This window comes from Eptatretus burgeri, chromosome 5 (assembly GCF_056783735.1).
Source record: "Eptatretus burgeri isolate ZD-2024b chromosome 5, Ebu_testis_v1, whole genome shotgun sequence".
Lineage (NCBI taxonomy): Eukaryota > Metazoa > Chordata > Myxini > Myxiniformes > Myxinidae > Eptatretus > Eptatretus burgeri.
Window position 1 is genome coordinate 102802294 of NC_140965.1, and position 25557 is coordinate 102827850.

General features: G+C 42.9%; 1 protein-coding gene and 1 long non-coding RNA gene across 4 annotated transcripts in view; both read right to left on the bottom strand.

The window, feature by feature from the left end:
- Positions 1–346: 346 nt before the first annotated feature.
- On the bottom strand, positions 347–15313 carry LOC147027089 (uncharacterized). The gene is made up of 4 exons (XR_015058675.1): positions 10666–15313; positions 10378–10455; positions 1262–1352; positions 347–1141 (listed from the first exon to the last, which is right to left on the bottom strand). It is a non-coding gene; the product is annotated as an uncharacterized LOC147027089 (long non-coding RNA).
- Positions 15314–21853: 6540 nt separating this feature from the next.
- Positions 21854–25557, bottom strand: part of UBL5 (ubiquitin like 5) — a 28348-nt gene continuing 24644 nt past the window's right edge. For all 3 annotated transcript variants that reach the window (XM_085883256.1, XM_085883257.1, XM_085883255.1), the window contains exon 5: positions 21854–23922. In XM_085883256.1, the coding sequence (XP_085739382.1) occupies positions 23879–23922 (44 nt within the window). In that variant the 3' untranslated portion in view covers positions 21854–23878. The remainder of the gene's footprint in view (positions 23923–25557) is intronic.

Genomic DNA, 25557 nt, shown 5'->3' on the forward strand with positions numbered 1-25557 from the left:
TCTGACCGTCATCCTTCTGAGGTTGGCAAAATGAGTGCCATCTTGCTGGTCTCCTGTGTCAGAGTGGCGATCCGTCCAGGATTGTGCCCAATAGCCAAGGAGACTGCTTAAGCAGCACCAACGCTCTGCACAGAGTATGGCCCCAATGGATGGATGGATGGGAGAATGCTTGTCTTAATGGAGCCAATTGTTGTTATAATTTCTACAAAACAGCTGAGAAATTGCAACCACAACATGAGTCTAATTTCCTGGAGTCGTCCTGGCATGGTGTTTAGCTTTCGGCTCACCATACAGGTGTTATAGCAGCCAAGAATGCAAAAAAAGTAGTCATAAAGGTAGACAGCAGTTTCACTTCCAGTTGTATTACCAACCCTACCAAACCTAAATACATCCTGCTGATGGCATATGTGCAGACAGCAATTACTTTTGAAAGATTGTAATCTCCTCCTGCATTGCTCTTAACTTCTCAGGTGGCAAGGTGAAGCATTATCTTGGCTATGCCAATAAGGTGCAAGCTCTTCAATTTTACAGCCTCGGATGTCAATGAACGTGTAACATGCATGTCATGCTCTCAGGTTGGTAGCTAGCGCTGCGATTTAGTACGTTTCAGCAATTATTGCTACTCAGGTCGGTGAGGGGATTCAAGGTAATTCCAAGCAGGATGGATGTACACAGCAGGAGTATTCTACAAATTTAAGGCCAAGTAATTGCGTTCTAAATGCTACGACAGCAATGTAGCCTGAGTTACACAAGTGTAATTATAAGTAAGTTGTTTGTTCTCGGGTTGAAATTAAATCCAGAAAGTTGCAAACAAAGTGCCAGTGTATCAATGAAAGTCATCAATTCATTAGGAAAGAATGGCTTCTGGAGTTAATCTTTTGCAGTGGTGAGAATCCTTTGGGTGCCATTGAAATAATACGTTGTGTGTGTGTATGTGTGTGTTTGTAGGGGTGAAGGGAGGGGAGGGGCAGGTTGTTGGAGTCTAAATTCCACCATTTTAACATTAATAGATGAATGGTTCCTTTTTGAAGCGCCAGTTTCAAATATTCAGGTGTTGCTTTATCAGAGAAGAATCCATCGTCTGCACATGAAAGGATCCGAGTTTCTCCATCCTTTACTGCTCCATTCTCAAAAGTTGCTGCTGTCATAGAATAATAAAAAAGGTGCCGTTGGAAAGTTCTTTGTCCATTTTCTTTGTTTATACGCCGCTCAAAATCGATTTACTTGGAATAAAAATTATTTCCTTCAATCACAAACTTGCCTGTTTGAAAAGCTCGTGTTCACGTGATTGACGAAGAAGAAACGGGATCTAGAATTTAATGCAGCGGTTCCTCACGGTAACATTTCATATTCTGCAATAGAAGGAACCATTTAGAAGGACACGAGAGGAACACACAAAAGGAAATGTAGTAATTCTTCTCGAAGCAATATAAAACAATATATAAAAGTAGATTAGTATACGAGCAAATCCAACACTTCACTTCGCTCATGGGAATATTAGAACTGAGGGGGGGTGGTTGTGGGAGGTGAGGGGGAACGAGGAGAGGTGCAGGGCAGGTAAAGGGGAGCTAGGAAGTGGGGAAGAGCGAAGAAGGGGGGAGGGAACAAGGAGAGTGGGGAAGAGAGGGGGGAAGTGGAGAGGGGGAGGTGGTGTTCTCGATATGCATTTGATAGGGAGACTTTAGGGAAAGCAGAGGGGGTGAGGTAGCCCTCTTATACCACCATTAGTGCAGGACTGAATTAAATTGGGCATGGTAAAGCAGCACGTTCAAATGGGTCATACTCAGCAATGCCCAGATACCGCCCAGAGACTTCCATGGGGGTGGACGGGCTTTGGGATGAGGTAAGCATGAGGGAAGGAGAAGGGAAGGAAGGGAATTTTCCTTCAATCGTCGAAAAAGCTATGCCAGTGTTTGTGCCTTGATTTAATATCCACACATATGATAATCTCGAGAATCTCTGAACCTGAGTCGAATTGCGGAATCGATCCGAGCAGCAGTTGTGGCTGAAAAAAAGAAAAAAAGCATACAGTTCCCTTAAGACTTTCTAGACCCTTGAATACCCCTTAAACACCTTGAAACCCCGAATGAATACTAAGGCGCTTTAAGACCCCAAAGACACTGAATAAAAATATATATGTAAAAGTAAACAGTACACCGAGTACATTTCAAACCCTGATCATCGGGAGAGTCTAGTCAAACTAGCTCATATTTTCACGATCAAGGGAAAAACTGCAACAGACTTTATTTTACCACAATATGCATTTCCATAATGTCCTGAGAACAACATGTTAAAATTCCACAGGAATCCTTGCATGGGAAATATGATTAATTTGCATAAAGCCAATATGGTGGCCAAAATCCAAGATTTTCATAAGTATTACCCCGCTTATCCATCCCCCTCTTATCCGCCACCCTCGCTATCCGCCGTGATTTGCTCCAATAATAAGCTGACCCCAATGGAGAACTGCTGACCTACAGCAACTCCTTGAGTATGGCAACCATCAGAGCAACCAGACTAATAGTAGGTGTAACCACCCACCATTATCTCACCGCAATCCGGTCTCCGAACCTCAGAGAGTACTGCAATACTGATGTCCAAATGCTTGAGATCAGATGATAACAGAGACAGGTGATCATCCTCTCTTAGAGATAGGACATTCCAGCCACCCACCCGAAGGGACCGCCTCAGGTTAACCCAAGGAGACCGCCGTCTGGTGGACGACGCCTCAGCACCACTCCGACACACTCTCCCGCAATCTGACCCAGGGATGTTACCCCGTGGTTTCCCTCCTTTCATCAAAGATTGGGGGTCCCGAAGGCTTTGCCCCAATCCCGTCATCCGGTGAGCTGCCCTGCGAAGGGAAGCTACACAGGAGGTACTCCCACGGAGTGGGTTTTCAGATTTTTTTGCGTTTTGCGGAATGAAGGGTTTTACGGTGGCCGGAGTGCAAATCCTGCCACCAACCTCCTAATAAAAAGTAACCCAACTGCAGGAGGACGTCCGCAGACACAGTTGGGCACTAGATATGGATGGCCGTTGGCTCACAAGGAGCTCCTCCGCCCTTTGACAGGTTTTGTTTTTAATCCTGCTGGATGTCCATATCCAAACACCCTCCTCACGAGGAAACCTGGTGGGGGAGACGGTTTAGTTGCCGGCAGCCATATTGTTTTTTTTTAAGCTGCAAAAAATCTCTGAAATGGCTGAAAAGATCGAGGCAAAACTTTACACATATGACCGCCTATCCATGAGGAACAAAAGTGCAGCCTGGTGTTGGCTCAGTGGTTAGGGTGGCAGCTTGGGATCCTTGGGTCCTGAGTTCAAGCCTCGTCGGCCACTGAATTAATACACCAGGGGGTTGACTCAGCCTGTCATCCTTCTGAGGTCGGCAAAATGAGTACCAGTTCCAGTGTGTGTACTGGTAGAGCGGCACTGCATCAGCGACACAGTCGTGCTTCAAGAAATTATAGCTACTCCGGCAGCTAAGCTGCCATACGACCATCACCAGGAACAAAAGTCACACCTATGATGTCGTTAGTCACATGGTTTGGCAACCATATTGGATTTACCTGAAAACCTATAAAAATACACCACTCAAAGAAGTGACGTAATTACTCTTTTATGGAAAATGTTTTTCCAGTTTTTTTTTAATCCAGACAAATTGACTGTAGTGAACACATGGTCGTGTTAAAAGATTTGCCTTTAAAAGCCTTCCTAAATCGTCCTTATAAAGGGGGACAGACAAATACACACCGTTTTATATTTGTCGATGAATTTTTGGTACTCACTATTTTGGCCCCACAGCACGAAATTTACCATTACTTGAAGTCTCTTCACTGGTATATATGGCTCAAAGTTAATAATAACTGCATTAACATGGATCATTTGTGCTTTATGTATCATTGTCCTGTGTGTTTAAGAAAACCATTTTGTGAATAGTAAACATCTTTATTGGCCTAGTGTATGTGGTGTCGGTGTAGAGACTGGAAAAAAAATCTTGACATTTGGCCGCCATATTGGATTTAGGCAAATTAGGCATATTCCCCTGCGAGGATTCAGTGGGACTTTTCGTGTGTGGTTTTGGGGACCTTCTCAAAATGCATTGCAGCAAAATTAATTCTGTTGCAATTTCTTCCCTTCCAACTCACATTTTGACTGGACAAGGAGGCTTGTCATTTGTCCAATATACATTATTTTGTGGAAGATAATTCCTCAATTTAATTTTTAGAAAGATACGCCAGCCGAACAAAATTAATCAGACACCCATTTGTAATTATGCCCAAAGCCCACATCTGCATATCAGCAACTAGAGATGGTTTCCTGTCTTACGAGGAGCTGAGTTCCATCAGGGTTTCAAAAAGGAACGATGAAGACAATCAAAGGTCAATTGAAGAGGAAAGAGAACTGTGATGTATTATTACACGGAACAGACGGGACTAGTTTGTCATGTCAAACTTCCATGACTTGATGAAAGCATTCGGTGAGTAATTACTGATTGGAATGTGTGGCAAGCACGAGTAGTTTATCAAGTCACTCGTTCAATGGAATACCATGGAAGAGCATTCGTGCACACGCACAAGTGATACACATGGATTCAAGTCTAGTTCGGGGTCCCCAGTATGCGTTTCAACACCAAATACGGCGAGACAATAACTACAGAATCTGAAATAACGAGGGAACGCAGAATGTGAGCAATGGAAAAAGAATGCCACCTCCAAAAGTATCAAAAATCTGCAGCAGATATGAGAGTAAGAGTTTATTACCTCCAACACCGAAGGTGGAGGAGGTTATGTTTTCACCCCTTTCTGTCTGTTTGTCTCTGTACAGGATATCTCAAAAAGTTTTGGACGGATCTCGGTAAAGTTTTGTGGATAGGTTGGGTGTGTGACAAGGACGAACTGCTTAGATTTTGGCGAAGATCTGGATCAGGATCCGACTACTAGAATTTTAAAAGTGATTCTTCACCATTGAGAGATAAGGTCAAAAACGATATATAGCACGATATCTCAAAAAAGTTGTGGCGGATTCGGACGAAACTTTGCAGACAGGTTGGGTGTGTGATAAGGTCAAACGGATTCGATTTTGGTGAAGATCCGAATCCGGATCTGGATATGAGAATTATTTAATTTTTTAAGTCATTCTTCACCATTGAGATAGGGCCATAAACGATATATAGCATGATATATGAAAAATGTATTGGGCTCGATATGTTCTCGTGGATCAGGCATTGTGTGGTGGAGGTATGCACTCTACCGAGTGCCCTTCTAGTATAGACTGTGATGAAGGTTTGGAGACACCCTACAGAATACCAAATAGCATTACACAAAGGCTTGTGAAGCATTGCCAGTAAAATCTTGTATCCCATGACTTTAAATCGACTTGTGTACGACATTGGGATGGTTTGAAATTACTTTGTCGTTTCTAGCTGTGGTATTTGTGATAACTGCAAATAAATAAAAGTAAGCAATAGAGACCAATCCTATTATAAAACCACAAAACCTTGGATAGTTTCACCAATAATAGGTTCTGTCAATTAGTTCGTCCAAGCACTCTCCACATTATTCACAGAATAACTTTAGAGTGACTCACGGGCCGTTTTTGGCCTAAAGCTCTGGTATTTGTATAATGAGCAAATCTTCACATACTAAGTAAACTGCTCCCCTACAGTCATCACTAACCCAGGATATCTGCTTTGGGATGGCAGGATAACTTAGAGATGTGCACACACGCCTCTGAGCTCTCTTGCCCGAGTTCAAATCCCTACCCAGCTATAAAGCCATCCTGGTATTTCACAGGCAGGGGGAGTTATCAATGTGTACTGTTCATTGGAAGGGTGCTATGTCAGAGGAGCCATCTGTGAGCACTGGTTTTGGCCATGAAATCGATTTCACGGTGTCTTTTGTGAAGAGCAGGGAAGTTAATGCTAACACTTGAACAGATTGCAAATTATTAGCTAAAATTATGGTTCGCAAATTAAATGGTCTTCTTGGACAGCCCCTGACACATGGGGTTTCATCCCTGCAATCAACATCAAGAGCAAACAATAATGAGGCTCAGTTTGCACCGAAACTTGTGAATTTTGACACCCATCCTTATTGCAAAGTAAGAGAGCATCCTCCTCCAAATGTTTCAAGGTTTGATACAAATGCTGACAATGAAAATAACATGAAACACAATTCTATTCAATAAATGACAACATGAAGGACAGAGGCACGAATCCAACAGGCCTCCAAGAAGACAACACAAAACAGTACTTAACAATGACAAAAACATAACCTTTGGACTATGGCTGCAGGAATTTATGAACAGAGGGTTATTCAAAGGATGGGGAAAGCGAAATAATTTAAAGAAACTTACTGGGAAGAATATAAAAATGGGGTGGTGCTGGCAGTGTGTGTGTGTGTGTGTGTGTGTGTGTGTGTGTGTGTGTGTGTGTGTGTGTGTGTGTGTGTGTGTGTGTGTGTGTGTGTGTGTGTGTGTGTGTGTGTGTGTGTGTGTGTGTGCATTCTGAATCAAACACAATAAATTGATGAGACATCAGGGCACAATTCGTGTCCCATCACAGCACTTGCTGCACGACCTGCCTGCAACAAGCATCGCCTGCCACACGAGCACATTGTCTCTGCCCTGCTGATCACCAGTCAATAAGTTTGCAGGCAGGAATATCAAATTCAACCAAAGAAGCACACTGATTATGACGTCATGTACCTAAATTATACCAACATATCACCTCCAAAGAAGGAGGCATCCGTATGGTACTCAAGCCTTTGCAGATTGAGATTAAAGCCAATGGTCATGAAAAGAGGAAAGCAGAGTTGGCGATCGAGATTTCTCCATAATTGTGGGCTCACTGCTGATCGTTTTTTCGTGACTATTTCAGGCTCATACTGCTCGGTTAAACAATACCTGGTGGGTTGACTCAGCCCGTCATCCTTCTGAGGTCAGCAAAATGAGTATCAACTTACTGGAAACAGTGGGCACTGCATCAGCAGCACAGCCGTGCTCCCAGCAATGATGCAACCAGCAGCCACAGGCTGCATCCAAAATAATGATAATGCTTAATTTTATGTTCTTAATAACTTTTATTTATGAAAATAAAGAACACAAAAACAATGCACAAATATATTAATTAAGGGTACAGTTTGGACAAATTTTAAAGTTGAAGTCCCGAGCACCATTGCCCCCAGTATCCCCTAAGTTTGCGGATTTGTGGTTGACAGGGATTTTCAAGAATGTAACCCCTGTGAATGGCAAGGCCCCATTGTATAACCTTGAACACTGCATGGGGTATCGTGTTCTATGAACTCTCTGGTTAGTTGTAACTTACGCTCAGTCAACGTCACAACCAATAAATTTTTTTTGCATTTCTTTATCAAATTTAAATCAAATCATTAAATATCGGCGTTTTGGCAATTGATCGTCATATGTTGGGTGGGCCCTGCGGCGGGGAGAGGGGAGGAACATTGTTTCCCCTCCACACTCCTGTCGGGAATCAAACCACTTGCATTTAAATTCCAAATGCAGAATGGAAAGTAATATACAAAGGAGTCACAGTCTTCAAGGGACTATACCAATTGTAAGCAGCAGTCACTAACTCATGTACAACTTTAAAGTAGGAAATTAAGCCATTTGGCCCGTTATTGCTGTGATGCACTCCCGCGTTAATTATTTTGCTGCAACTTTAAACAGCGATCTTCTTGATGTTTTACTGGTCTAAAAAACTCGATATTGATTTCGGACCCAACTTGGGAATGCATGTATGTATGTTTGAGTGAATGAACCTTATAGAATCAAAAATGGCTTGGTCAATCTCCACCGAATTCTGAACACGCTCCAGAGGTACCTGTGAGCCGGTTATGGACACAATTAAAAGTGGTCCCTTGCACCCTGAAGGTGGGGAGGGAGGATGCATTCACGTTTTTGGTACTTTGATACTGATAAGGGGCTCGGGGGTTGGTGCCACAGCCAGAATTTTATAAGGTGCGGGGAGGAGGGTGTGGGGAGGACACAACCAGAATTTTTATAAAAGACTGTACACGTGGTATTGTACAAGACATCACTGCAACCATCATTCACTCCTTGAGGGAGCAGGTATTTACTAGTTAGTGTTATATCTCACCATTTCCGTGTCCCCTCTACTACATGCAAATGAGACCTTTCATATATTTCTTTGCATTTTATCAATAACCTTTCAGCATTACATTTCTTGGATTCGACATTTGGACTCCTGCGAGGCCTTTTCAAACCCGACAATATTTAAATATGGAAATGAGCTCACTGTTCATCACCCGACATGGTATTTAAGAAATGAAATATCTCCATTGAAGGTGGTTTTGAGCATTTTATGAAATAAATAGCTGGAATATTCTGGACTTTTTTTTTTTCGATTGTTCTTCAGAGCTTTATAAAAACTAACCGCTGAAACATAAATATTTGTCTTTTGAAACCTTTATGATTTCACATATCTTCTTTAATGATATACTATTCTTTTACATAATTGACGCAATTCAAATGTAGACCTATCTAGACCTGAAGAATGGTGAGCCATCACTCAAAATTCATTCGAATTCCTGGAGGTGTTGAGGTCATCACTTCTCCATGCTTTCTCAGCTACCACTGGGGACTCAAATCATCGAGAGAATAAATTTTTTTCAACAATGAGAAACACCTAGGTTTGGAGGGGTGTGGGGGAGATTGCGACACTTTAATCAACAAAAGAGCAATCTGAGATTGCAGACCCTTGCCAGGACTGCTTTTGTGTGGTGTATTTTGTGTACTGGTGTGTTATGTAATTAATAACAGATGTAATTAGAAATGCCACTTTATAACTTCTGGCAGTGATGACCGGGTCCCGAGACGTCCCACTTTGATCCGACACCTGACCCATGAGTAATCAGATCCTGACCCATGAATGCAATGATTACTGCATTGGAGTAATCAGAAGGAACCTGTATAGGATTCACATTTCAGCTGCTACTACTCTACCCTCAAACCCATCCAGGCACAGCCAAGTGAGCCTCATACAAAAAAAAACCCCCCCAAAAGAACCCGTATCAAAAATTAAATCATTCTTGCTGCCAGACCATGCATCCGATCAAGTTGAAATTTAAAACATGTATTCCCCATTACGACTAGATCATAAATGTGAAGTTTCACTTCGATCGAATATGCAGTTATAGAAAACATTTAACATTTTTCTTCAATCTAATATGGCTGCCAAACTATGTGACTTATCAATTATTTCTAAACAAACGTATATACCCATGGCTTGGGGAATATTTGTGTTAAGTTTCCACTCGATTTGTCCAGCCGTTCTGGAGAAGATTTTTTTTTTATTAGTGTTTGGGTAAATCCAATATGGTTGCCAAACCATGTGACCTATGACATCATATGTGTGAACCTTTTGTTCCTCATTGATAGGCGGGCATACGTGTAGAATTTCAGCTGGATTTGTTCAGCCACTTCAGAGAAGAAGATTTTTGAAGGTTTAAAAAGAAACAAACAATATGGCTGCCAAATCACGTGACCGATGATATCATCCAATTTTTTTCTGTGGACCATTTTATCCCGAGATGACACTTAAAATTTTTCATACTGATCTGATGTGGTGTTCTACATCTGCAATTATGACATCATAATGAAGGCATCGATGACGTCCTTTAAAAAAAATCACACTTATTCCCCATGAGGACTACTTTCCATGCTAAGGTTCAATTTTTTCCTTGTGCTTTCAGAGATACAGAGGTCCAAAGTTTTTCAACCATGGCTGCCACACCACGTGACCGATGCCAGCATAATTATGATTAAAACATTCTACAAGAGTAGTCGCACCGATGGTGATAATTTCATTACAATCCGACATGCAGTTGTGGAGAAAAACACGAAAGTTCTATGCGGCCAAACAAACAAACAAAAATAAGATGTCGTGCAAAGTATGATATTTGCAAAATCCATTAAACAAATTTGACCTCAAAAGTAATTGGTGGTTGAATTCAATGACCAAATATGCAACTCATCTTCAAATTTCAAGTGAATCAGATGAAAACTGACAATTTTAGAAATTCGGCCTATGTTGACCTTTTGGCCAATGTGGATCTCCAAATTAATTGGCTAGTTTAATTCAGTGACGTGATATGCAAATGCTCTTCAAATTTTAAGTCAATCGGATTAAAATTGAGGATTTTAGAAATACCACCTTAGTTGTTGACCTTGGGCCTATGTTGACCTTTTGGTCTTTGTTGAACTCAAAAATAATTGGCTAGTTGAATTCAGTGACCTGAAATATAAATCCACTTCAAATTTCAGGTCAATCGGATGAAAATTGAGGATTTTATCTCATCTAAGTTGTTGACCTTTGGTCGATGTTGACCTTTTTACCTCAAACAATAGCCTTCTTCCTTATGACAAACTCTACTATGTGGTGAAGTTTCCTGAAGATCAGTTTAAAATTGTGACCTGGAGGCGATAAAAAGACAGACAAAACAAAGATAGAAAGAACAAGACGACGTCATTCAGAGCATGATACTTGCAAAATCCATAAAACAAATTTGACCTCAAAAATAATTGTCTCATTGAATTCAGTAACCCGAAATATAAATCCTTTTCAAATTTCAAGTCAATCGGATGAAAATTGAGGATTTTAGAAATACAACCTTAGTTGTTCACCTTTTGACCTCAAAAACAATAGGCTTCTTCATTATGGCAAACTACTCTGTGGTGAAGTTTCATGAAGATCGGTTTAAAATTCTGACCTGTAGGTGACAATCAAACAGACAGAAAAACAAACTCGGCTGACCAATATACTTGAAAAATCTTCGATTTTGCGACAACAAATTTTGCAAAAAAAACAAACAAACGGACCCAAACGCAATACCCTCTCGTTCGGCGAGGGTAAAAGGATGCCAGATATGAACTGCCAAAAAAGGTATGGTTTTGTGGGAGAGAGCCAACATTGAAACCAAGGGAAGGCAAACCGAAAAAAGGTGAGAAATGATAAGACTATTTCAGATTGTTGCTCAATTATTAAACGTGGACAAATCTGATGAAATCTTCTTTTCATTTATTGCTTCATTATTAAACTTGAAAAGCAGCAGCAAAAAGCGAGTTTCTCCAAGAGATTTCTCCACTTTTTCCCCAACAAAGATTTTGACAATGTGATTCAGAGAGGCATTAAAAGGACAGGTGTATGATTCGATGAAATGGGACAAAAGTTTTATGAGTACCAGAAAGGTGAGATGAAAATGAGAATCAAAAGTGTCAATAAATATTGACCAAAGCAGCATTTGGCACATGTTGAAAGGAAAGAGAGAGAAGAAAATGAAAAGGAAATGGAGAAATGGTGATGTAGAAGATATCAAAACTGAGGATGATTAAGTTTTTCAGGGAGATATTGCTTTGTGATGATGCAAAGAGGATGAGACAATAATGTTGTAGTCATTGTTGTGGATGCTAGTGATAGTCCACAGGAACCTGGATTCGCACACTGTGTGACCACTGCCAGCCTTCTTCCAAAACCGACTCGGTTGCAAATATGAACCTTAGTGGGGCGGCTTAGCCCAAATATTCAAAAGAATTGTGCATTTTGTGATACAAGCACCAAATTTGGCACAAATGTACATTAATATGTTGCGAACATTTTCAGATATTGGGCCACTTGAAATTCTCTCTTTATGTCCGCCATATTGGATTTCAAAATGGCCGCCACTTGAAATCTACATTTGCTATTATCTCTGGACGTAATGCAGCTATTGACTTGATTCTGGTATCTAAATGTATGTTTTTGGGGGCAAGGAATCCAATGGTAGTGGCCATGATCCGGCACTCACACAGTGATCCGGTACTCACACATTATCCCACACAGTGGCCATGATCCGGCACTCAATGGACGTCGTGAAGAATGCTGTGAAACACCTGAATCCTGGACAGACACCAGTGGTCACCGTTGATCAGCCACTGTTTGCTTTGGCCAAGCAGATACAGTGGAAGTGGCCAGAGAGCTATGGTGAAGACCAGATAGTGGTGATGTTTGGTGGCCTCCACATAGAGATGGCAGCACTGAGGATACTGGGGGACTGGCTGAAAGGGAGTGGTTGGGTGCAAGCACTTGTGCAAGCCGAGATTGCGACAGCAGGGACAGCAGACTCATTCCTGCGACATCCCATGTCTTGCGCACAAGAAGAGCACATCAAGTGACGACAGCAGCACTGTACATCCTGCAACACCGTGCCTACAACCACTACTGTCTGGGAGAAACCAGGGATGCAGAGGACCTTCCGGAGTTTGAAGACTGGTGTTGCCAGAGAGGAGAAGACATCCCCCAGTTTCACTACTGGGCAACCGTGCTGGAACTAGAACTGTTGGTTCTAGTGTATGTGCATTCTCTCAGGCAGGGATCGTTAATGATGTACCTCGATGCTCTGACAGAGCTGGTCCCCTGGTTCCATGCACTGGATCACACCCACTATGCTATAGGTGGATACCAGTGAACCTGAAGGACATGGCCGAACTCACCATCAAACACCCAGATGTAGCCAGGAAATTCAGGGAAAGCCACTTCACCGTTCAGAAAACACAGAGGGTGTTCTCTTCAATCCCCATTGACCAGGCACATGAGCAGAATAATGCCTGCATCAAAGGAGACGGTGGAGCAGTTGGGCTCACTGACAACCCTAGTGCCCTACATCGATGGATGGTTGCGGGACCAGAAGTTGCCAGGGTAATCGAAGAATTCCAGGATGGGAACCAACACTGGAGACGGCAAACAGCAGACACACGTCATCATGATCAGACGCCAAGTGTACAGGCCTCATTTGTGAAAGATGTTCGCTCTCTCGTCGGTGTCATAGAGGAGATGGGCAACCGATTCGAGGAGGAGAGTCAGGATGTAGTCAAACTGGACACAAAGGAGATCTCAGATCCTGCTGCTGTGGAGACCATGATGAATGCCAAGAGGATTGGCCAAGAGCAGTTCGAGGTTTTCACCAAAGAGTGTCTGTTGAACAGAACAAAGGCAGTGGACGCACCCATTCCTCGTAACAAGCTGAAGGTGTTCAGCACTTCCACTCCAAGAAGCCAGAGCATAGGTCAGCAACAACTCGCCTCCATCAAGAATGACCGTGAACTCTTCGCACGCCTGTACATTGGCTGCCAGACGAGGGATGGAAACCTTGAGGAGTTCTTTTGTCACGAGAATCTGGCATGTCCTCCTGCATTGTCTGATGGTGGAAGCCTCTGCACTGGTACCAAGAGTGATCTCCTCACATGCTTGGAAGAAGTCTCCGACGCAAAGACAGAGACTCCTGTCACGACCTGTATTGTGCTTGATGGAGCAGCCATCGTCCAGATGCTGAAGCCGGCTGCATCAAAGACCTTTGAAGAGTATGCACAACAGATCTTCATCCCATATATGTCCACGAAGCTGCAAACAGTGTCATGCCTGGATCTGGTCTGGGATACTTACCTTGCTGATTCACTAGGTAGTACACATGGTAGTACACGTGGTAGAAAGGTAGTACACGTGCAAAGCGGGGACAAGGTGTGCGGAGACGTGTGGTGGCTGCCGCAGCCATACCAGGAAACTGGCAGAACTTCCTACGAGTGGACAGCAACAAGACCGAGCTGTTCAGGTTCCTCTCAGTAGCTCTCATGGAATGGTTTGACCAGGAGGACAAGCAACTCGTCATTACTGATGGAGAGGCAGTGCTCAGCAAGCCACTACTGCCAGATCTGACCTCACTCGCCCCATGCAACCATGAAGAAGCTGACAGTCGGATGTTGCTGCATGCATCTCACGCAGTCCAGCATGGACACCATGCAATACTCATCCGGACTGTAGACACCGATGTTGTGGTGCTGGCAGTGTCCCTGGCACAGGAGTTGCAACCAGAAGACAAACTATGGCTGGCATTCGGAACAGGCCAGAGTTCCCGATACTGAGCAGCACATGAAATAGCAGCTGGATTGGGACGAGAGAAGGCTCGTGCACTGCCAATGTTCCACGCTCTAACTGGATGCGACACTGTGTCTAGTTTTCATAGACATGGCAAGAAGACTGCGTGGGCAGTCTGGATGGTACTGCCAGAACTCACTGAAGCACTGCTGCTGCTGTCCTCTGCACCTCGTGACATACCAGACGATGCAATGCGCATCATTGAGAGGTTCGTGATCCTGTTGTATGATCGAACCAGCAAATGCACAGATATTGACAAGGCCAGGAGGAAACTCTTCACAAGGAAGAACAATGTGCAGCTCATCCCTCCAACGAAGGCAGCTCTGGAGGAACATGTCAAGGGGGCAGTGTATCAAGGTGGAGATGTGTGGGGTCAGATACTGCTGCCAGCACCAGAGCTACCTCCACCAACCAACTGGGGTTGGTCAAGGACTGGAGAAGGACAGTACACACCTTACTGGACCAGGCTAACTGAGGCAGCTCACAGCTGCATTGAGCTGGTTTCTTTCAAGTGCAAGAAAGGGTTGTGAGGCGCTGCAAGTGCAAAAAGGCTGCCTTTCAGTGCACAGCACTCTGTGTGTGTGAAAGGGACTGCACATGACAATGAGTCAACAACATACATGTATTTGTGGCAATGCTGAACTTGTTAACATGACACTGTTTATGTACACGTATCTTCAGTACCGGTATATACCTAGCCTCAGATACCAGTACACCTAGCCTCAAATACTAGACCATGTCGCATGTCAGTATTATACCTAAGACATTTACAGAACTAAGACATTCTTTTCAAAGTATTGTGTTGAATCCAATATTTGCCTAGATAATTTCCAAATAAAATTATATAACAGACTGTGATAAATAATATTAAGTTGAAAATGGTACCATTGGATTCCTTGCCCCCAAAAACATACATTTAGATACCAGAATCAAGTCAATAGCTGCATTACGTCCAGAGATAATAGCAAATGTAGATTTCAAGTGGTGGCCATTTTGAAATCCAATATGGCGGACATAAAGAGAGAATTTCAAGTGGCCCAATATCTGAAAATGTTCGCAACATATTAATGTACATTTGTGCCAAATTTGGTGCTTGTATCACAAAATGCACAACAGGTTTGCTATGCTGATACACTGCTACATTTCAATTTCCACTTAAAGGTCAGGTCAGGTATGGGAGCATGTGCCAGAACAGCACGTCGCTGCGTCCACTTTCCGCCGGTACTCCAGGGGCCTCCGTCTGGCCATCCCCCAGGCAGATGCCAGGCCCATCCCCATCTCCTTGAGATGATGTTCAACCTGTTGCAACCATGAGGCACGTGGTCGGCCCACTGGCCTCCTCCACTCATGAGACTCCCTCGCTGAGAGAATCTGGTGAGCAGGATCAGAGTCAGGAAAACGAGCCACATGTCCATACAGCCGCAACTGACGCTCACGGACTATGCAGGTAACAAATCTCATCCGAGTCTCTCTCAGCAACCGCTTGTTGGACACAAAATCCGACCAGCGATAGCCAAGGATTCTCTGAAGAGACCTGGTACCAAAGGAATTAAGTCTCCGTCTCAGATCCTTGGTCAGAGTCCAAGTCTCGCACCCATAGAGCAAGACTGGAAGTACCAAGGACCTGAAGACTCGGACTTTCGTCCTCCCGCACAGGTACCGGCAGCGCCACACCCCATGATCCAGTGAATCCATGACTCCCCAGGCCCGACCCAGACGTCTATTGACCTCTGACTCGCAGCCAGCAGAGACATGAATATCACTGCCAAGGTAAGTGAATCTCTCCACGACCTCAACATCCTCACCACAAACAGACACAGACAGGACAGCAGCATCCAAGATGTCACCGAAAGCCTGGATCTTAGTTTTGACCCAAGAAACCCGTAATCCCAACGGCTCCGACTCCTCATTCAGCACCTCGAGGGCCCCCAAGAGGATGTCTAAAGTCTCCGCAAAGATGACTGCATCATCTGCAAAGTCAAGGTCCGAGATCTTGACAATTCCAAATGACGCACCGCAACTTTATCTCTCCGACATCCTCCCTAGAATCCAGTCCATACAAGTGCTGAAAAGTGTGGGGGCAAGTACACATCCCTGACGAACTCCAGTAACAACTGGAAATAAGTCCGAGATGGTACCACCACACTTCACAGCACTCTCAGTACCAGAGTAGAGTTCAGACATCAGATCGATCAGTTTTGGTGGCACCCCACGAAGACCAAGAATCCTCCAGAGGACATCCCGATTCACTGAATCGAACGCTTTACAGAGATCAACATAGGCTGCAAGCAGCCCCTGCCGAAACTCTCGTCTGCGTTCGGTGAGGACACGAAGTGCAAGGATAGGGTCAATCGTTGACCTCTTTGGTGTAAAGCCTGACTGCTCTGGACGCTGGTGCTCAAGCAGATGGTGGCGAACCCTATCGAGAATTATCCGAGCAAAGACCTTGCCCGGCACTGAGAGCAGCGTCACCCCTCGGTAGTTGTTGCAGTCTTGGCGATCACCCTTCCCTTTCCAGAGAGGGACAACAAGGCCCCTCTTCCAGTCAGTTGGGATGATGCCTGTGTTCCAGGCAGAGCACAAAACTGCATGCAACGACACGAGTGCAGCATTTCCACCAGCCTTGAGAAGTTCGGCATGGATGCCACAGATCCCTGATCGCTTGAGCTCAGATGATAACAGAGACAGGTGATCATCCTCTCTTAGGGATAGGACATTCCAGGTACCCACCCGATGGGACCGCCTCAGGTTAACCCAAGGAGACCGCCGTCTGGTGGACGACACCTCAGCACCACTCCGACGCACTCTCCCGCAATCTGACCCAGGGATGTTACCCCGTGGTTTCCCTCCTATCAAAGATTGGGGGTCCCGAAGGCTTTGCCCCAATCCCGTCATCCAGTGAGCTGCCCTGCGAAGGGAAGCTGCACAGGAGGTACTCCCACGGAGTGGGTTTTCAGATTTTTTTGCGTTTTTGCGTTTTGCGGAATGAAAGGTTTTACGGTGGCCGGAGTGCAAATCCTGCCACCAACCTCCTAGTAAGAAGTGACCCAACTGCAGGAGGACGTCCGCAGACACAGTTGGGCACTAGATATGGATGGCCGTTGGCTCACAAGGAGCTCCTCCGCCCTTTGACAGGTTTTGTTTTTAATCCTGCTGGGTGTCCATATCCAAACACCCTCCTCACCAGAAAACCTGGTGGGGGAGACGGTTTAGTCGCCGACAACCCGACCATGGAACAGGTTAGTACAGGTTTACATGGTACCTGTAGCAGGTCACAGATCGAACCTGACCACTTGAAGACAACACTGTAATTGCAATGTAGCCACTGTTTTAATCATTCACATTCCACCGTCAAACTTCTTTGGTAGTAGAAAAAACGTGTTTCACATTGGAACAAACTCATGAGATTAACCCTAAATGTGTACAACCTTGAATCATCTAATATATATATATATATATATATATATATATATATATATATATATATATATATATATATATATATATATATATATATATATATATATATATATATATATATATATATATATATATATATATATATATATATATATAATGGGGCTTCTGGGATACCCGTTCAAATTAATGGGGAAAAAGGGGAAAACTTTCTGACTCAAGCCCCAAAAGCTCAAAATAGGAGACCGATTTTCTCCCCACCTACCCCCTTCTCTCCCATACAAGCAAATGTAAAATTGAGACTATGAAAGATTGAGACTTACTGATAAAAGCACTTCTTCCCTTTCATATTTTCATTCCACTCAAAGAGCGAACCAACGAATATTTGTTCATGTTCTACTTCAGGGATTAACTTAATTTTCTTATAACATTCATTTCCATCGAGCATATTCACAAAGAATAACTTGGAACTTGGTTCTTGGTATAAGTGTCTTTGTTGAGCAGAAATGAAGTGATAAACTTCTCTTAATGCTCTTATTTTGCATGGTCTTTCCAAATTCAACATTATGTGTTATTTTATGTACGTTTTCTCAAAATCATTCAAAGCAAGCCGTTTCATTTTCGTGTTAAAATGAGTCAGTCTGGAGTCAGCCAAGCTGCCTCACCCGAACCAAGCCAAAAAAATTCCGAAGTCATTACCTTCGCAAACTTTGTTGCGAAGGTTATGTTTTGATCGCTGTGTATTTATTTATTTATTTGTGAATATGTGTGTTTGTTTGTTATTCGCATAACTCCAAAAGTATTGAACTGAATCGCAGCAAATGTGGTGGGATGATTGGTTTTTATCCGAGGACCATTTGATTAGATTTTGGGAGCCATTGGGTCAAAGGTCAAGGTCATGAAAAGGTCAAAATCGTCTTTTTACCATAGCACGGTCAATTTGTATCCAATTTGCATGCAACTAATGCCAAAATGTTCAGAATTCAATGCCCCATCTTGTGATATGTGACATGACACAATGACGTAATAACCCTTATTAGCGGTTGGGAGTCAAAAGTCAGGGGGGGTCACGACATTGCAAAATGTGCGGTTTTAGTCATAACACGGTCAATTCTTATCCGATTTGCATGAAACCAACACCAAAATGTTGACTGTTCTGTTCCCCACACTCTAATCCCAATTGCAAAATTAAGAGTACAAAGGTCAAGGTCGAGGTCATGAAAAGGTCAAAATCGTCATTTTGCCATAGTGCAGTCGATTTTTATCCAATTTGCATGCAACCAATGCCAAAATGTTGTGAATTCAATGCCCAATCTTGTAATATACGATATGAACCAGGAAATTTAATGTTTTTAAGCCATCATAACACATATGAGATGGCAGATGTGGAATGGGATTAAATACCCTCACAATCAACGGTTTCTGGGGAAGGGGGGGGGCAAAATGTAGCATTGGCGAAGGTGCCCGTTCTACTGAGTGCCCGTTCTAGTTTCCTATGTGGGACACACCGTGAAAAACCCATTGTTGGCAATCTCTCATTACGTCATCAACAGGAGGCTGTTTATTGCTCCGTATGCTCGGGCTTCGTATTTATTGCTTGGGCTTCGTATGTTTTATTTAGAGAATGGATTGTGCAGATAATTTCTACGACGTTGTGGATCAATTGTTTTCACAAGATGACAGGTGAGATCTTAACCCAATCCATTATTTGTTGTTTTATACAGAATGATATCACTGTACAACCAATAATTATTGTATGTCTTTTTCTAACAGGTTGTCCCCAATAAGAACATCGTTGATAACTGATCTAGAAAAAGAGGCCTTTGAATTACACGATGAGTGGCTAAAAATGAATGATTCCTTGAAGACATTCGATCGTTCAGAAGAGAATTGATTGACATTTTTGTTGGCTGGCAAGAAGTTCTCTCACGTCCTCTGACCTTGAATGAGTCGAGTCAAAGGTAAGAAATTATCCCTCTGTCTGTGTGTGTGTGTGTGTGTGTGTGTGTGTGTGTGTGTGTGTGTGTGTGTGTGTGTGTGTGTGTGTGTGTGTGTGTGTGTGTGTGTGTGTCTTTGACTCATTATTATTATTATTTTTCAGTTTAAACACCTGTCTGGATGAAGCAAACACACAACTTAATCTTCTGGAGGAATCTGACACGACACTCTATCATGTGGAGGTAAATGTTATATTTATTATTTTATTAATATCATAATATAATCATCTTTGTATGCCCTAATTGTTCTTCACTCTTTCTTTTGAACAGAATATGTTGATCGAGTTTCAAAACCAAAACAAACCATCAGACTGCTGCGAAAGAAGATTTTGTTCAATGTTATTACTTTTGTTTAATTATAAATGCTTTCCTTATAATTATCTGATTTTGAATTCCAAGAAAAGAATAAAGGAGATGTAAAGGGGGGTTGGGGGGTTGGGGGAGGGTTAGGGTTGGGGGGTAGGTGCGCTCCCCCAACGACCCACCACCCCCCTCATCCCTCTCCTCTCCCCGTGTGTGTGTGGAGAAGGGTGGGGGGTGGGATTGAGGGGGGTGGTGGGTCAAAGGTGGGGGTGCACAGGAGGTGGGGCTTGTGTGGGTGGGGCAATTTTTTTAAATTAAACATATGTGTGGGAAGTAATAAACCAATCACGAATTATGTGGATATGATGGATGTGGCTTATGTGGGTGGGGTTTGCGTGGATGTGGCTTATGTGGGTGGGGCTTGTGTGGATGTGGCTTTTGTGAGTGCGGCTTGTGTGGATGTGGCTTTTTTGAGTGGGGTTGCATGGATGTGGCCTAGGTGGGTGGGGCTTGTGTGGATGTGGATTGTGGGTGGAGTCAAAATTATTTTTTTCAATTTATCTTTGTCTTTTGTAATTCCTGTGAATAAAATTAACCTAAAATCTCTTCCTCCTTTAAATCACATAATTTGTAAGTCCAAGGAACTGTACCGACGACATCAACAATTTTAAAAAGTTCATTTGTCCATCGCTTGGTATAACCTTTTTCAAAATGAGATTTCCACCTGTATATTCTTACTATATCACAAGCCTGGTGTTGGCGCAGTGGTTAGGGCAGCGGCTTGGGATCCAAAAGGTCCTGAGTTCAAGCCCCGTTGGGCCACTGAATTAATACACCAGGGGGTTGACTCAGCCTGTCATCCTTCCGAGGTCGGCGAAATGAGTACCAGTGTACTGGGCCCGGTGTATACCCCGGTTGAAATAGCTGTACCAGATCCCTGTGTCGCAAGAGGCGACCAGGGTTGCGTCAGGAAGGGCATCCGGTGTAAAACATGTGCCAAATCACTATGCGGATCATATGGATGATCCGCTGTGGCGACCCCTAACGGGAGCAGCCGAGAGAAGAAGAAGAAGAAGAAGAAGAAGAAGAAGAAGAAGATTCTTACTATATCACAAACTTTGAACTTTGGCTTTCTGACATCAATCTCTTTTGGCAGAATCTCTGGCAGAATAAACACTTTTCGTTGAGACGGGGGCGAGGAGTGAAGAGGCGAGGGTGAGGGATGAAGAAGCGGGGGTGGGGGATGAAGAGACGGGGGCAGGGAGTGAAGAGGCGGGGGGCAAGGTAAGCAAATTTGTGTGCGGGGGTAAGCAAATTGAAAGCGGGAGATGGGGGAAATGGGGAGGGGGATGAGTGGGCGGGGGCTGGGGTGAATTAGGCGGGGTTGATTGTGAGGGGGTGGACAGGGGGCAGGGGCCCCGGGGCAAGTGGGGCGTGGAATCAAGAGACAGGGGGCGGGGAGTGAAGAGGCGGGGGCGGGGCCGGGGTAAGCAAATTGAAGGCGGGGGGAATAGGGCAGGGGCGGGGGATGAGTAGGCGGGGGCAAGCACGCCGTGTCCAGTCCATGCCCCTCGAGTGTGGGTGAGCTGGTGAGGGTGGTTGAATGAACGGAATCCGTCTGTGACGGGGTTTCGGCTAGTATATAATATTGGCCTATCTATTTGTCTGTCGTATTATAACTTGAGAACGGATTTCAATAAATCGAACTGTGGTGGATTCAGGGAACACCCGGGAAGGTTTGTGATGAACTTTTAAATTTTTTGTGGGTGCATGGATATACGTGGCGAAACTGCAAATGCCAACTCGTGACGTTGGTTATCCCCGCAGTCGGAATCCTTTTTCTTCTTGCCCTATTGATTATCCATCACAGCAAAGATTGGTATTTCCATCAGCGAAGCGGCGGGTCTTATAATCTCGTCTAAACTATAATAGAGATGTCTTTCTGTCTGTCGCCATTTTTCTCAGAGATGGCTGAACGGATGTTCGTCAAACTTTCAGAGGTTCATCACTAAGTGCCAGAGATTGCTTGAGGCAAAAATTTTTGGAAAATTTTGAAAAAAAAAAAAGTTGGATTTTTTTTATCGTTCCATAACGCTGAAGCATTTGTAGCTCTGTGAAAGGTGATATTAAATTATCCCAGAACCCATTCCTTAATCCTTGTGGGGAAGTGTTTTCAAGCCCACAAAAATAGAAGAAAAAAATTGATTTATTCAAGATGCAAACAGTTTTAGAACAGCACCGGGCAATGCTGGGTACCCTGGCTCATATACACAACAACAACAACAACAACAACAACAACAACAAAAAATGCAAAGAATTATTAAAATGAGAAATCTGATTCTGTAAATGTCAAATCCCTTTCATTTAAAGATATGTGAACTACAAAAACAACATGTGACGGAGCAATCACTAAAGGGGAATTCACCTCATTTGCACATCCCTATCAGCAATACGTTTTGATCCGTCCATGCCAGGGGAGAGTTTATGAAGATTTTGAAATATCTATTAGAATGGTCAGATTGGTGAAACATGACCAACTTGGTCCAGACATGACGTAATAATGTTAAATGACGTACCCTACCTGATGTGAAAATTACTATAAGGTAGTAAATGCAAATAGTAATCAAGTCATGTGTACTAATGGCCAAAAGACACATGACATCACTTTTGTAATTCCTACCCAAACAATTAAGGCATCTATATAAATTTTACTTTGAAATTAGCTGAAGTTACATGTGCAGTTAAATGGCGCATCTTTATTTTCTCCATTATGATATGAAGTGATAAATTTGATAATTTCAGATCCCTTATCACTGAGAAATTTGACTTTGCTCAATTCTATAAATTAGAGGTTGTAGGCATGATAATCAGAAAGGTTTATCAGTTTCCAAAATACATGGGGGTGTGTTTAAAAGTAATGCCTCCTTTTCTTTTTCTCCCAAACAGTTAGGGATATTCGAATGAAAGAAAGTGTAGTTCACACATTAGTTCTTCCGACCAATGGGTGCAAAGTTTTGTGATTCTGACACGAGATGCATCAGTGCTACATGAGTCAAGATGGAAGAAGGCAGCACAACATCAGTGCTGTGAAGTGCTGGAGATGACAGTTGGGATGACTGACTGGAGATGACAGGAAATTATGACAGGAGATGAGAGTTGGGTGGTCCATTACAATCCTGAGAGTAAGAGACGGTCAATAAAATACTGCCACAAAGGGTCACCAACCCTAACTTTGCTCCGTCAGATTTTAATCTCTTCCAAAAATTTTAGAAAATTGTTCTTCCAACGACGATGTCAAGGCCGCCGTAAAGTGCTGGTTAAGTCAGCAGGAAGTACAGTTCTATCGTGATGGAATCATAAAGCAACTTTAACGTTGTGAGAAAAGTGTGGACTGTCGTGGCGATTATGTTGAGAAATAAATATGCATCATGACAGATTAAAGATTGATGTTAGTATCTGTCCTTGTTTCAATGAAATATCTTTACCCGTTTTGGAGAAAACAATTGGAGGCATTACTTTTCAACAACTTTATATTAAGAATAATGCAGTCAAGAGAACGATCTTTACTGGGATAATATTTGAAAGTAAAACTTTAAAATAAAAACTCAAAAATTAAGGCTGAGAAAAGAAAAGAAAAAACACATATAATCCCCTTTAACATATTAATTGACACCGTCATATGCACATTATTACAACAGAAAACCTTAATGGTAAGCATACTCATGTTAGCAGGTGGCACAAGGCAAACAGAGGAAGCAAGAAGTGACTAACAAATATTCGGTTCTGTGCATAATGTGGAGAAAGCAAGAAAATGGGTAAAGTAAAGGGTGATGAGTTACGGTGTTTGATAAGTCCCAAATAAGCACTTAACGTAGACCTGAAATCAGAAGAATCAGGAAAAATCCATGGGTTTATGCTCCAGATGTTTGTCAGATCAATCAAGTGTGAAAAGCAGTTTCTTTATCGAGTTAGAGTAAGGGCATCTTCCATGCTTCACCCGGCATACTGAAAGATCAATAAACTATTTTGTCGTTGTGGCAATTCCAGCATGCAGCGCAGCGATGATGTTAGAAATGCAAAGCAAAGTCTCAGTGTCTAAAATACATAGCAATCTCATGGGATAGCTCTCCTGCAAAAACTTAGTACAAAAAAAAAAGGACGTGAAACACTTAAACTGCCAAATGGACACGTTCACAAAGTGTTTGGAAAGCAGTTATTGATAATACAATTCCAGGTTCATTCCATCGTGGATTTCATCTGGAGAAAATATTGTCAAGGTATCTGATGATAAGCAAGGGCTACTAAAATCTGAACGAGGACATGGATAACACACACACACACACACACACACACACACACACACACACACACACACACACACACACACACACACACACACACACACACACACACACACACACACACACACACACACACACACACACACAATTTCATTAATTGTACAGTCTCTGCTATTCCCTCCAAAAAATACAATTTAAAGGATTGCTGTAAATGATGTTTATTTCACAACATCCTATGTTCAACTATATTTAAATTGTAAATCTCGAAACATAGTTCCCTTACCTAAAGTAAGAACCTCAACCCATATGCAATTTGAGGTTTTGATCATTTCATCCCTGAACCTCTCCAAATGGCAGATCCACAACCTTGGTCACGGATCCACATCAGTAGGTTACCTACATCAGTACATCCACAACCTCAGTTGCGTCCAGGCAGTCAGTCAACCCATCAATCCAACATCACAAAATCAAATTTTACTCTATCAGATTTAACGAATTTTCACATACTGTAGTTATAAACTCTCATCACACATTCCATTATATGATAATACATCAAATCATACACATCTTTTCTTAAATATAACATGTCCACCAACCAACACGTCCACCCCATTAACCACTAAATCAAACTGTTATTCAAATGGTTGTTTTTCTTCAAGCTGCACTGTCTCCTCACAACCACTGATAAAGGATATATATATATATATATATATATATATATATATATATATATATATATATATATATATATATATATATATATATATATATATATATATACACACACACACATACATAACGCATATACAGTAAAAACTGTTATCCGGCAGCCGTTGGACTTTGCCCCTACCCCGGTTGATTAAATATGCCACTTATCTTCATGTTACATAGAATGGTACAAAAGAGCAACTTGTTAAACTTTGTCTGTGAAAAAAGATGAAATAATAATGTTATAACAGTACTGTATAGTATGAAGGCAATTGGCAACAAATTATGCAAAACAATAACATACCTGTATTATGAAACATAAACTAGTCCTTTGAAGTTGATGGACGACCTGGTCTCAACGTCCACCTTATTAGCCTCATTATCTTGTCAAATTTGAGGCTTTCTAGAACTATTTCTTGATGTCAGAGTGCTGTTGTACAAATGATGTACAAATGTTCTTGATGTACAAATGTTCTTGTATGATGTTTAGCTGCATCACTTCTTGTGGTGAGCTTGGAGGAGCTCCTTGTGAGCCAACGGCCATCCATATCTAGTGCCCAACTGTGTCTGCGGACGTCCTCCTGCAGTTGGGTCACTTCTTATTTGGAGGTTGGTGGCAGGATTTGCACTCCGGCCACCGTAAAACCCTTCATTCCGCAAAACGCAAAAACGCAAAAAAATCTGAAAACCCACTCCGTGGGAGTACCTCCTGTGCAGCTTCCCTTCGCAGGGCAGCTCACCGGATGACGGGATTGGGGCAAAGCCTTCGGGACCCCCAATCTTTGATAGGAGGGAAACCACGGGGTAACATCCCTGGGTCAGATTGCGGGAGAGTGTGTCGGAGTGGTGCTGAGGTGTCGTCCACCAGACGGCGGTCTCCTTG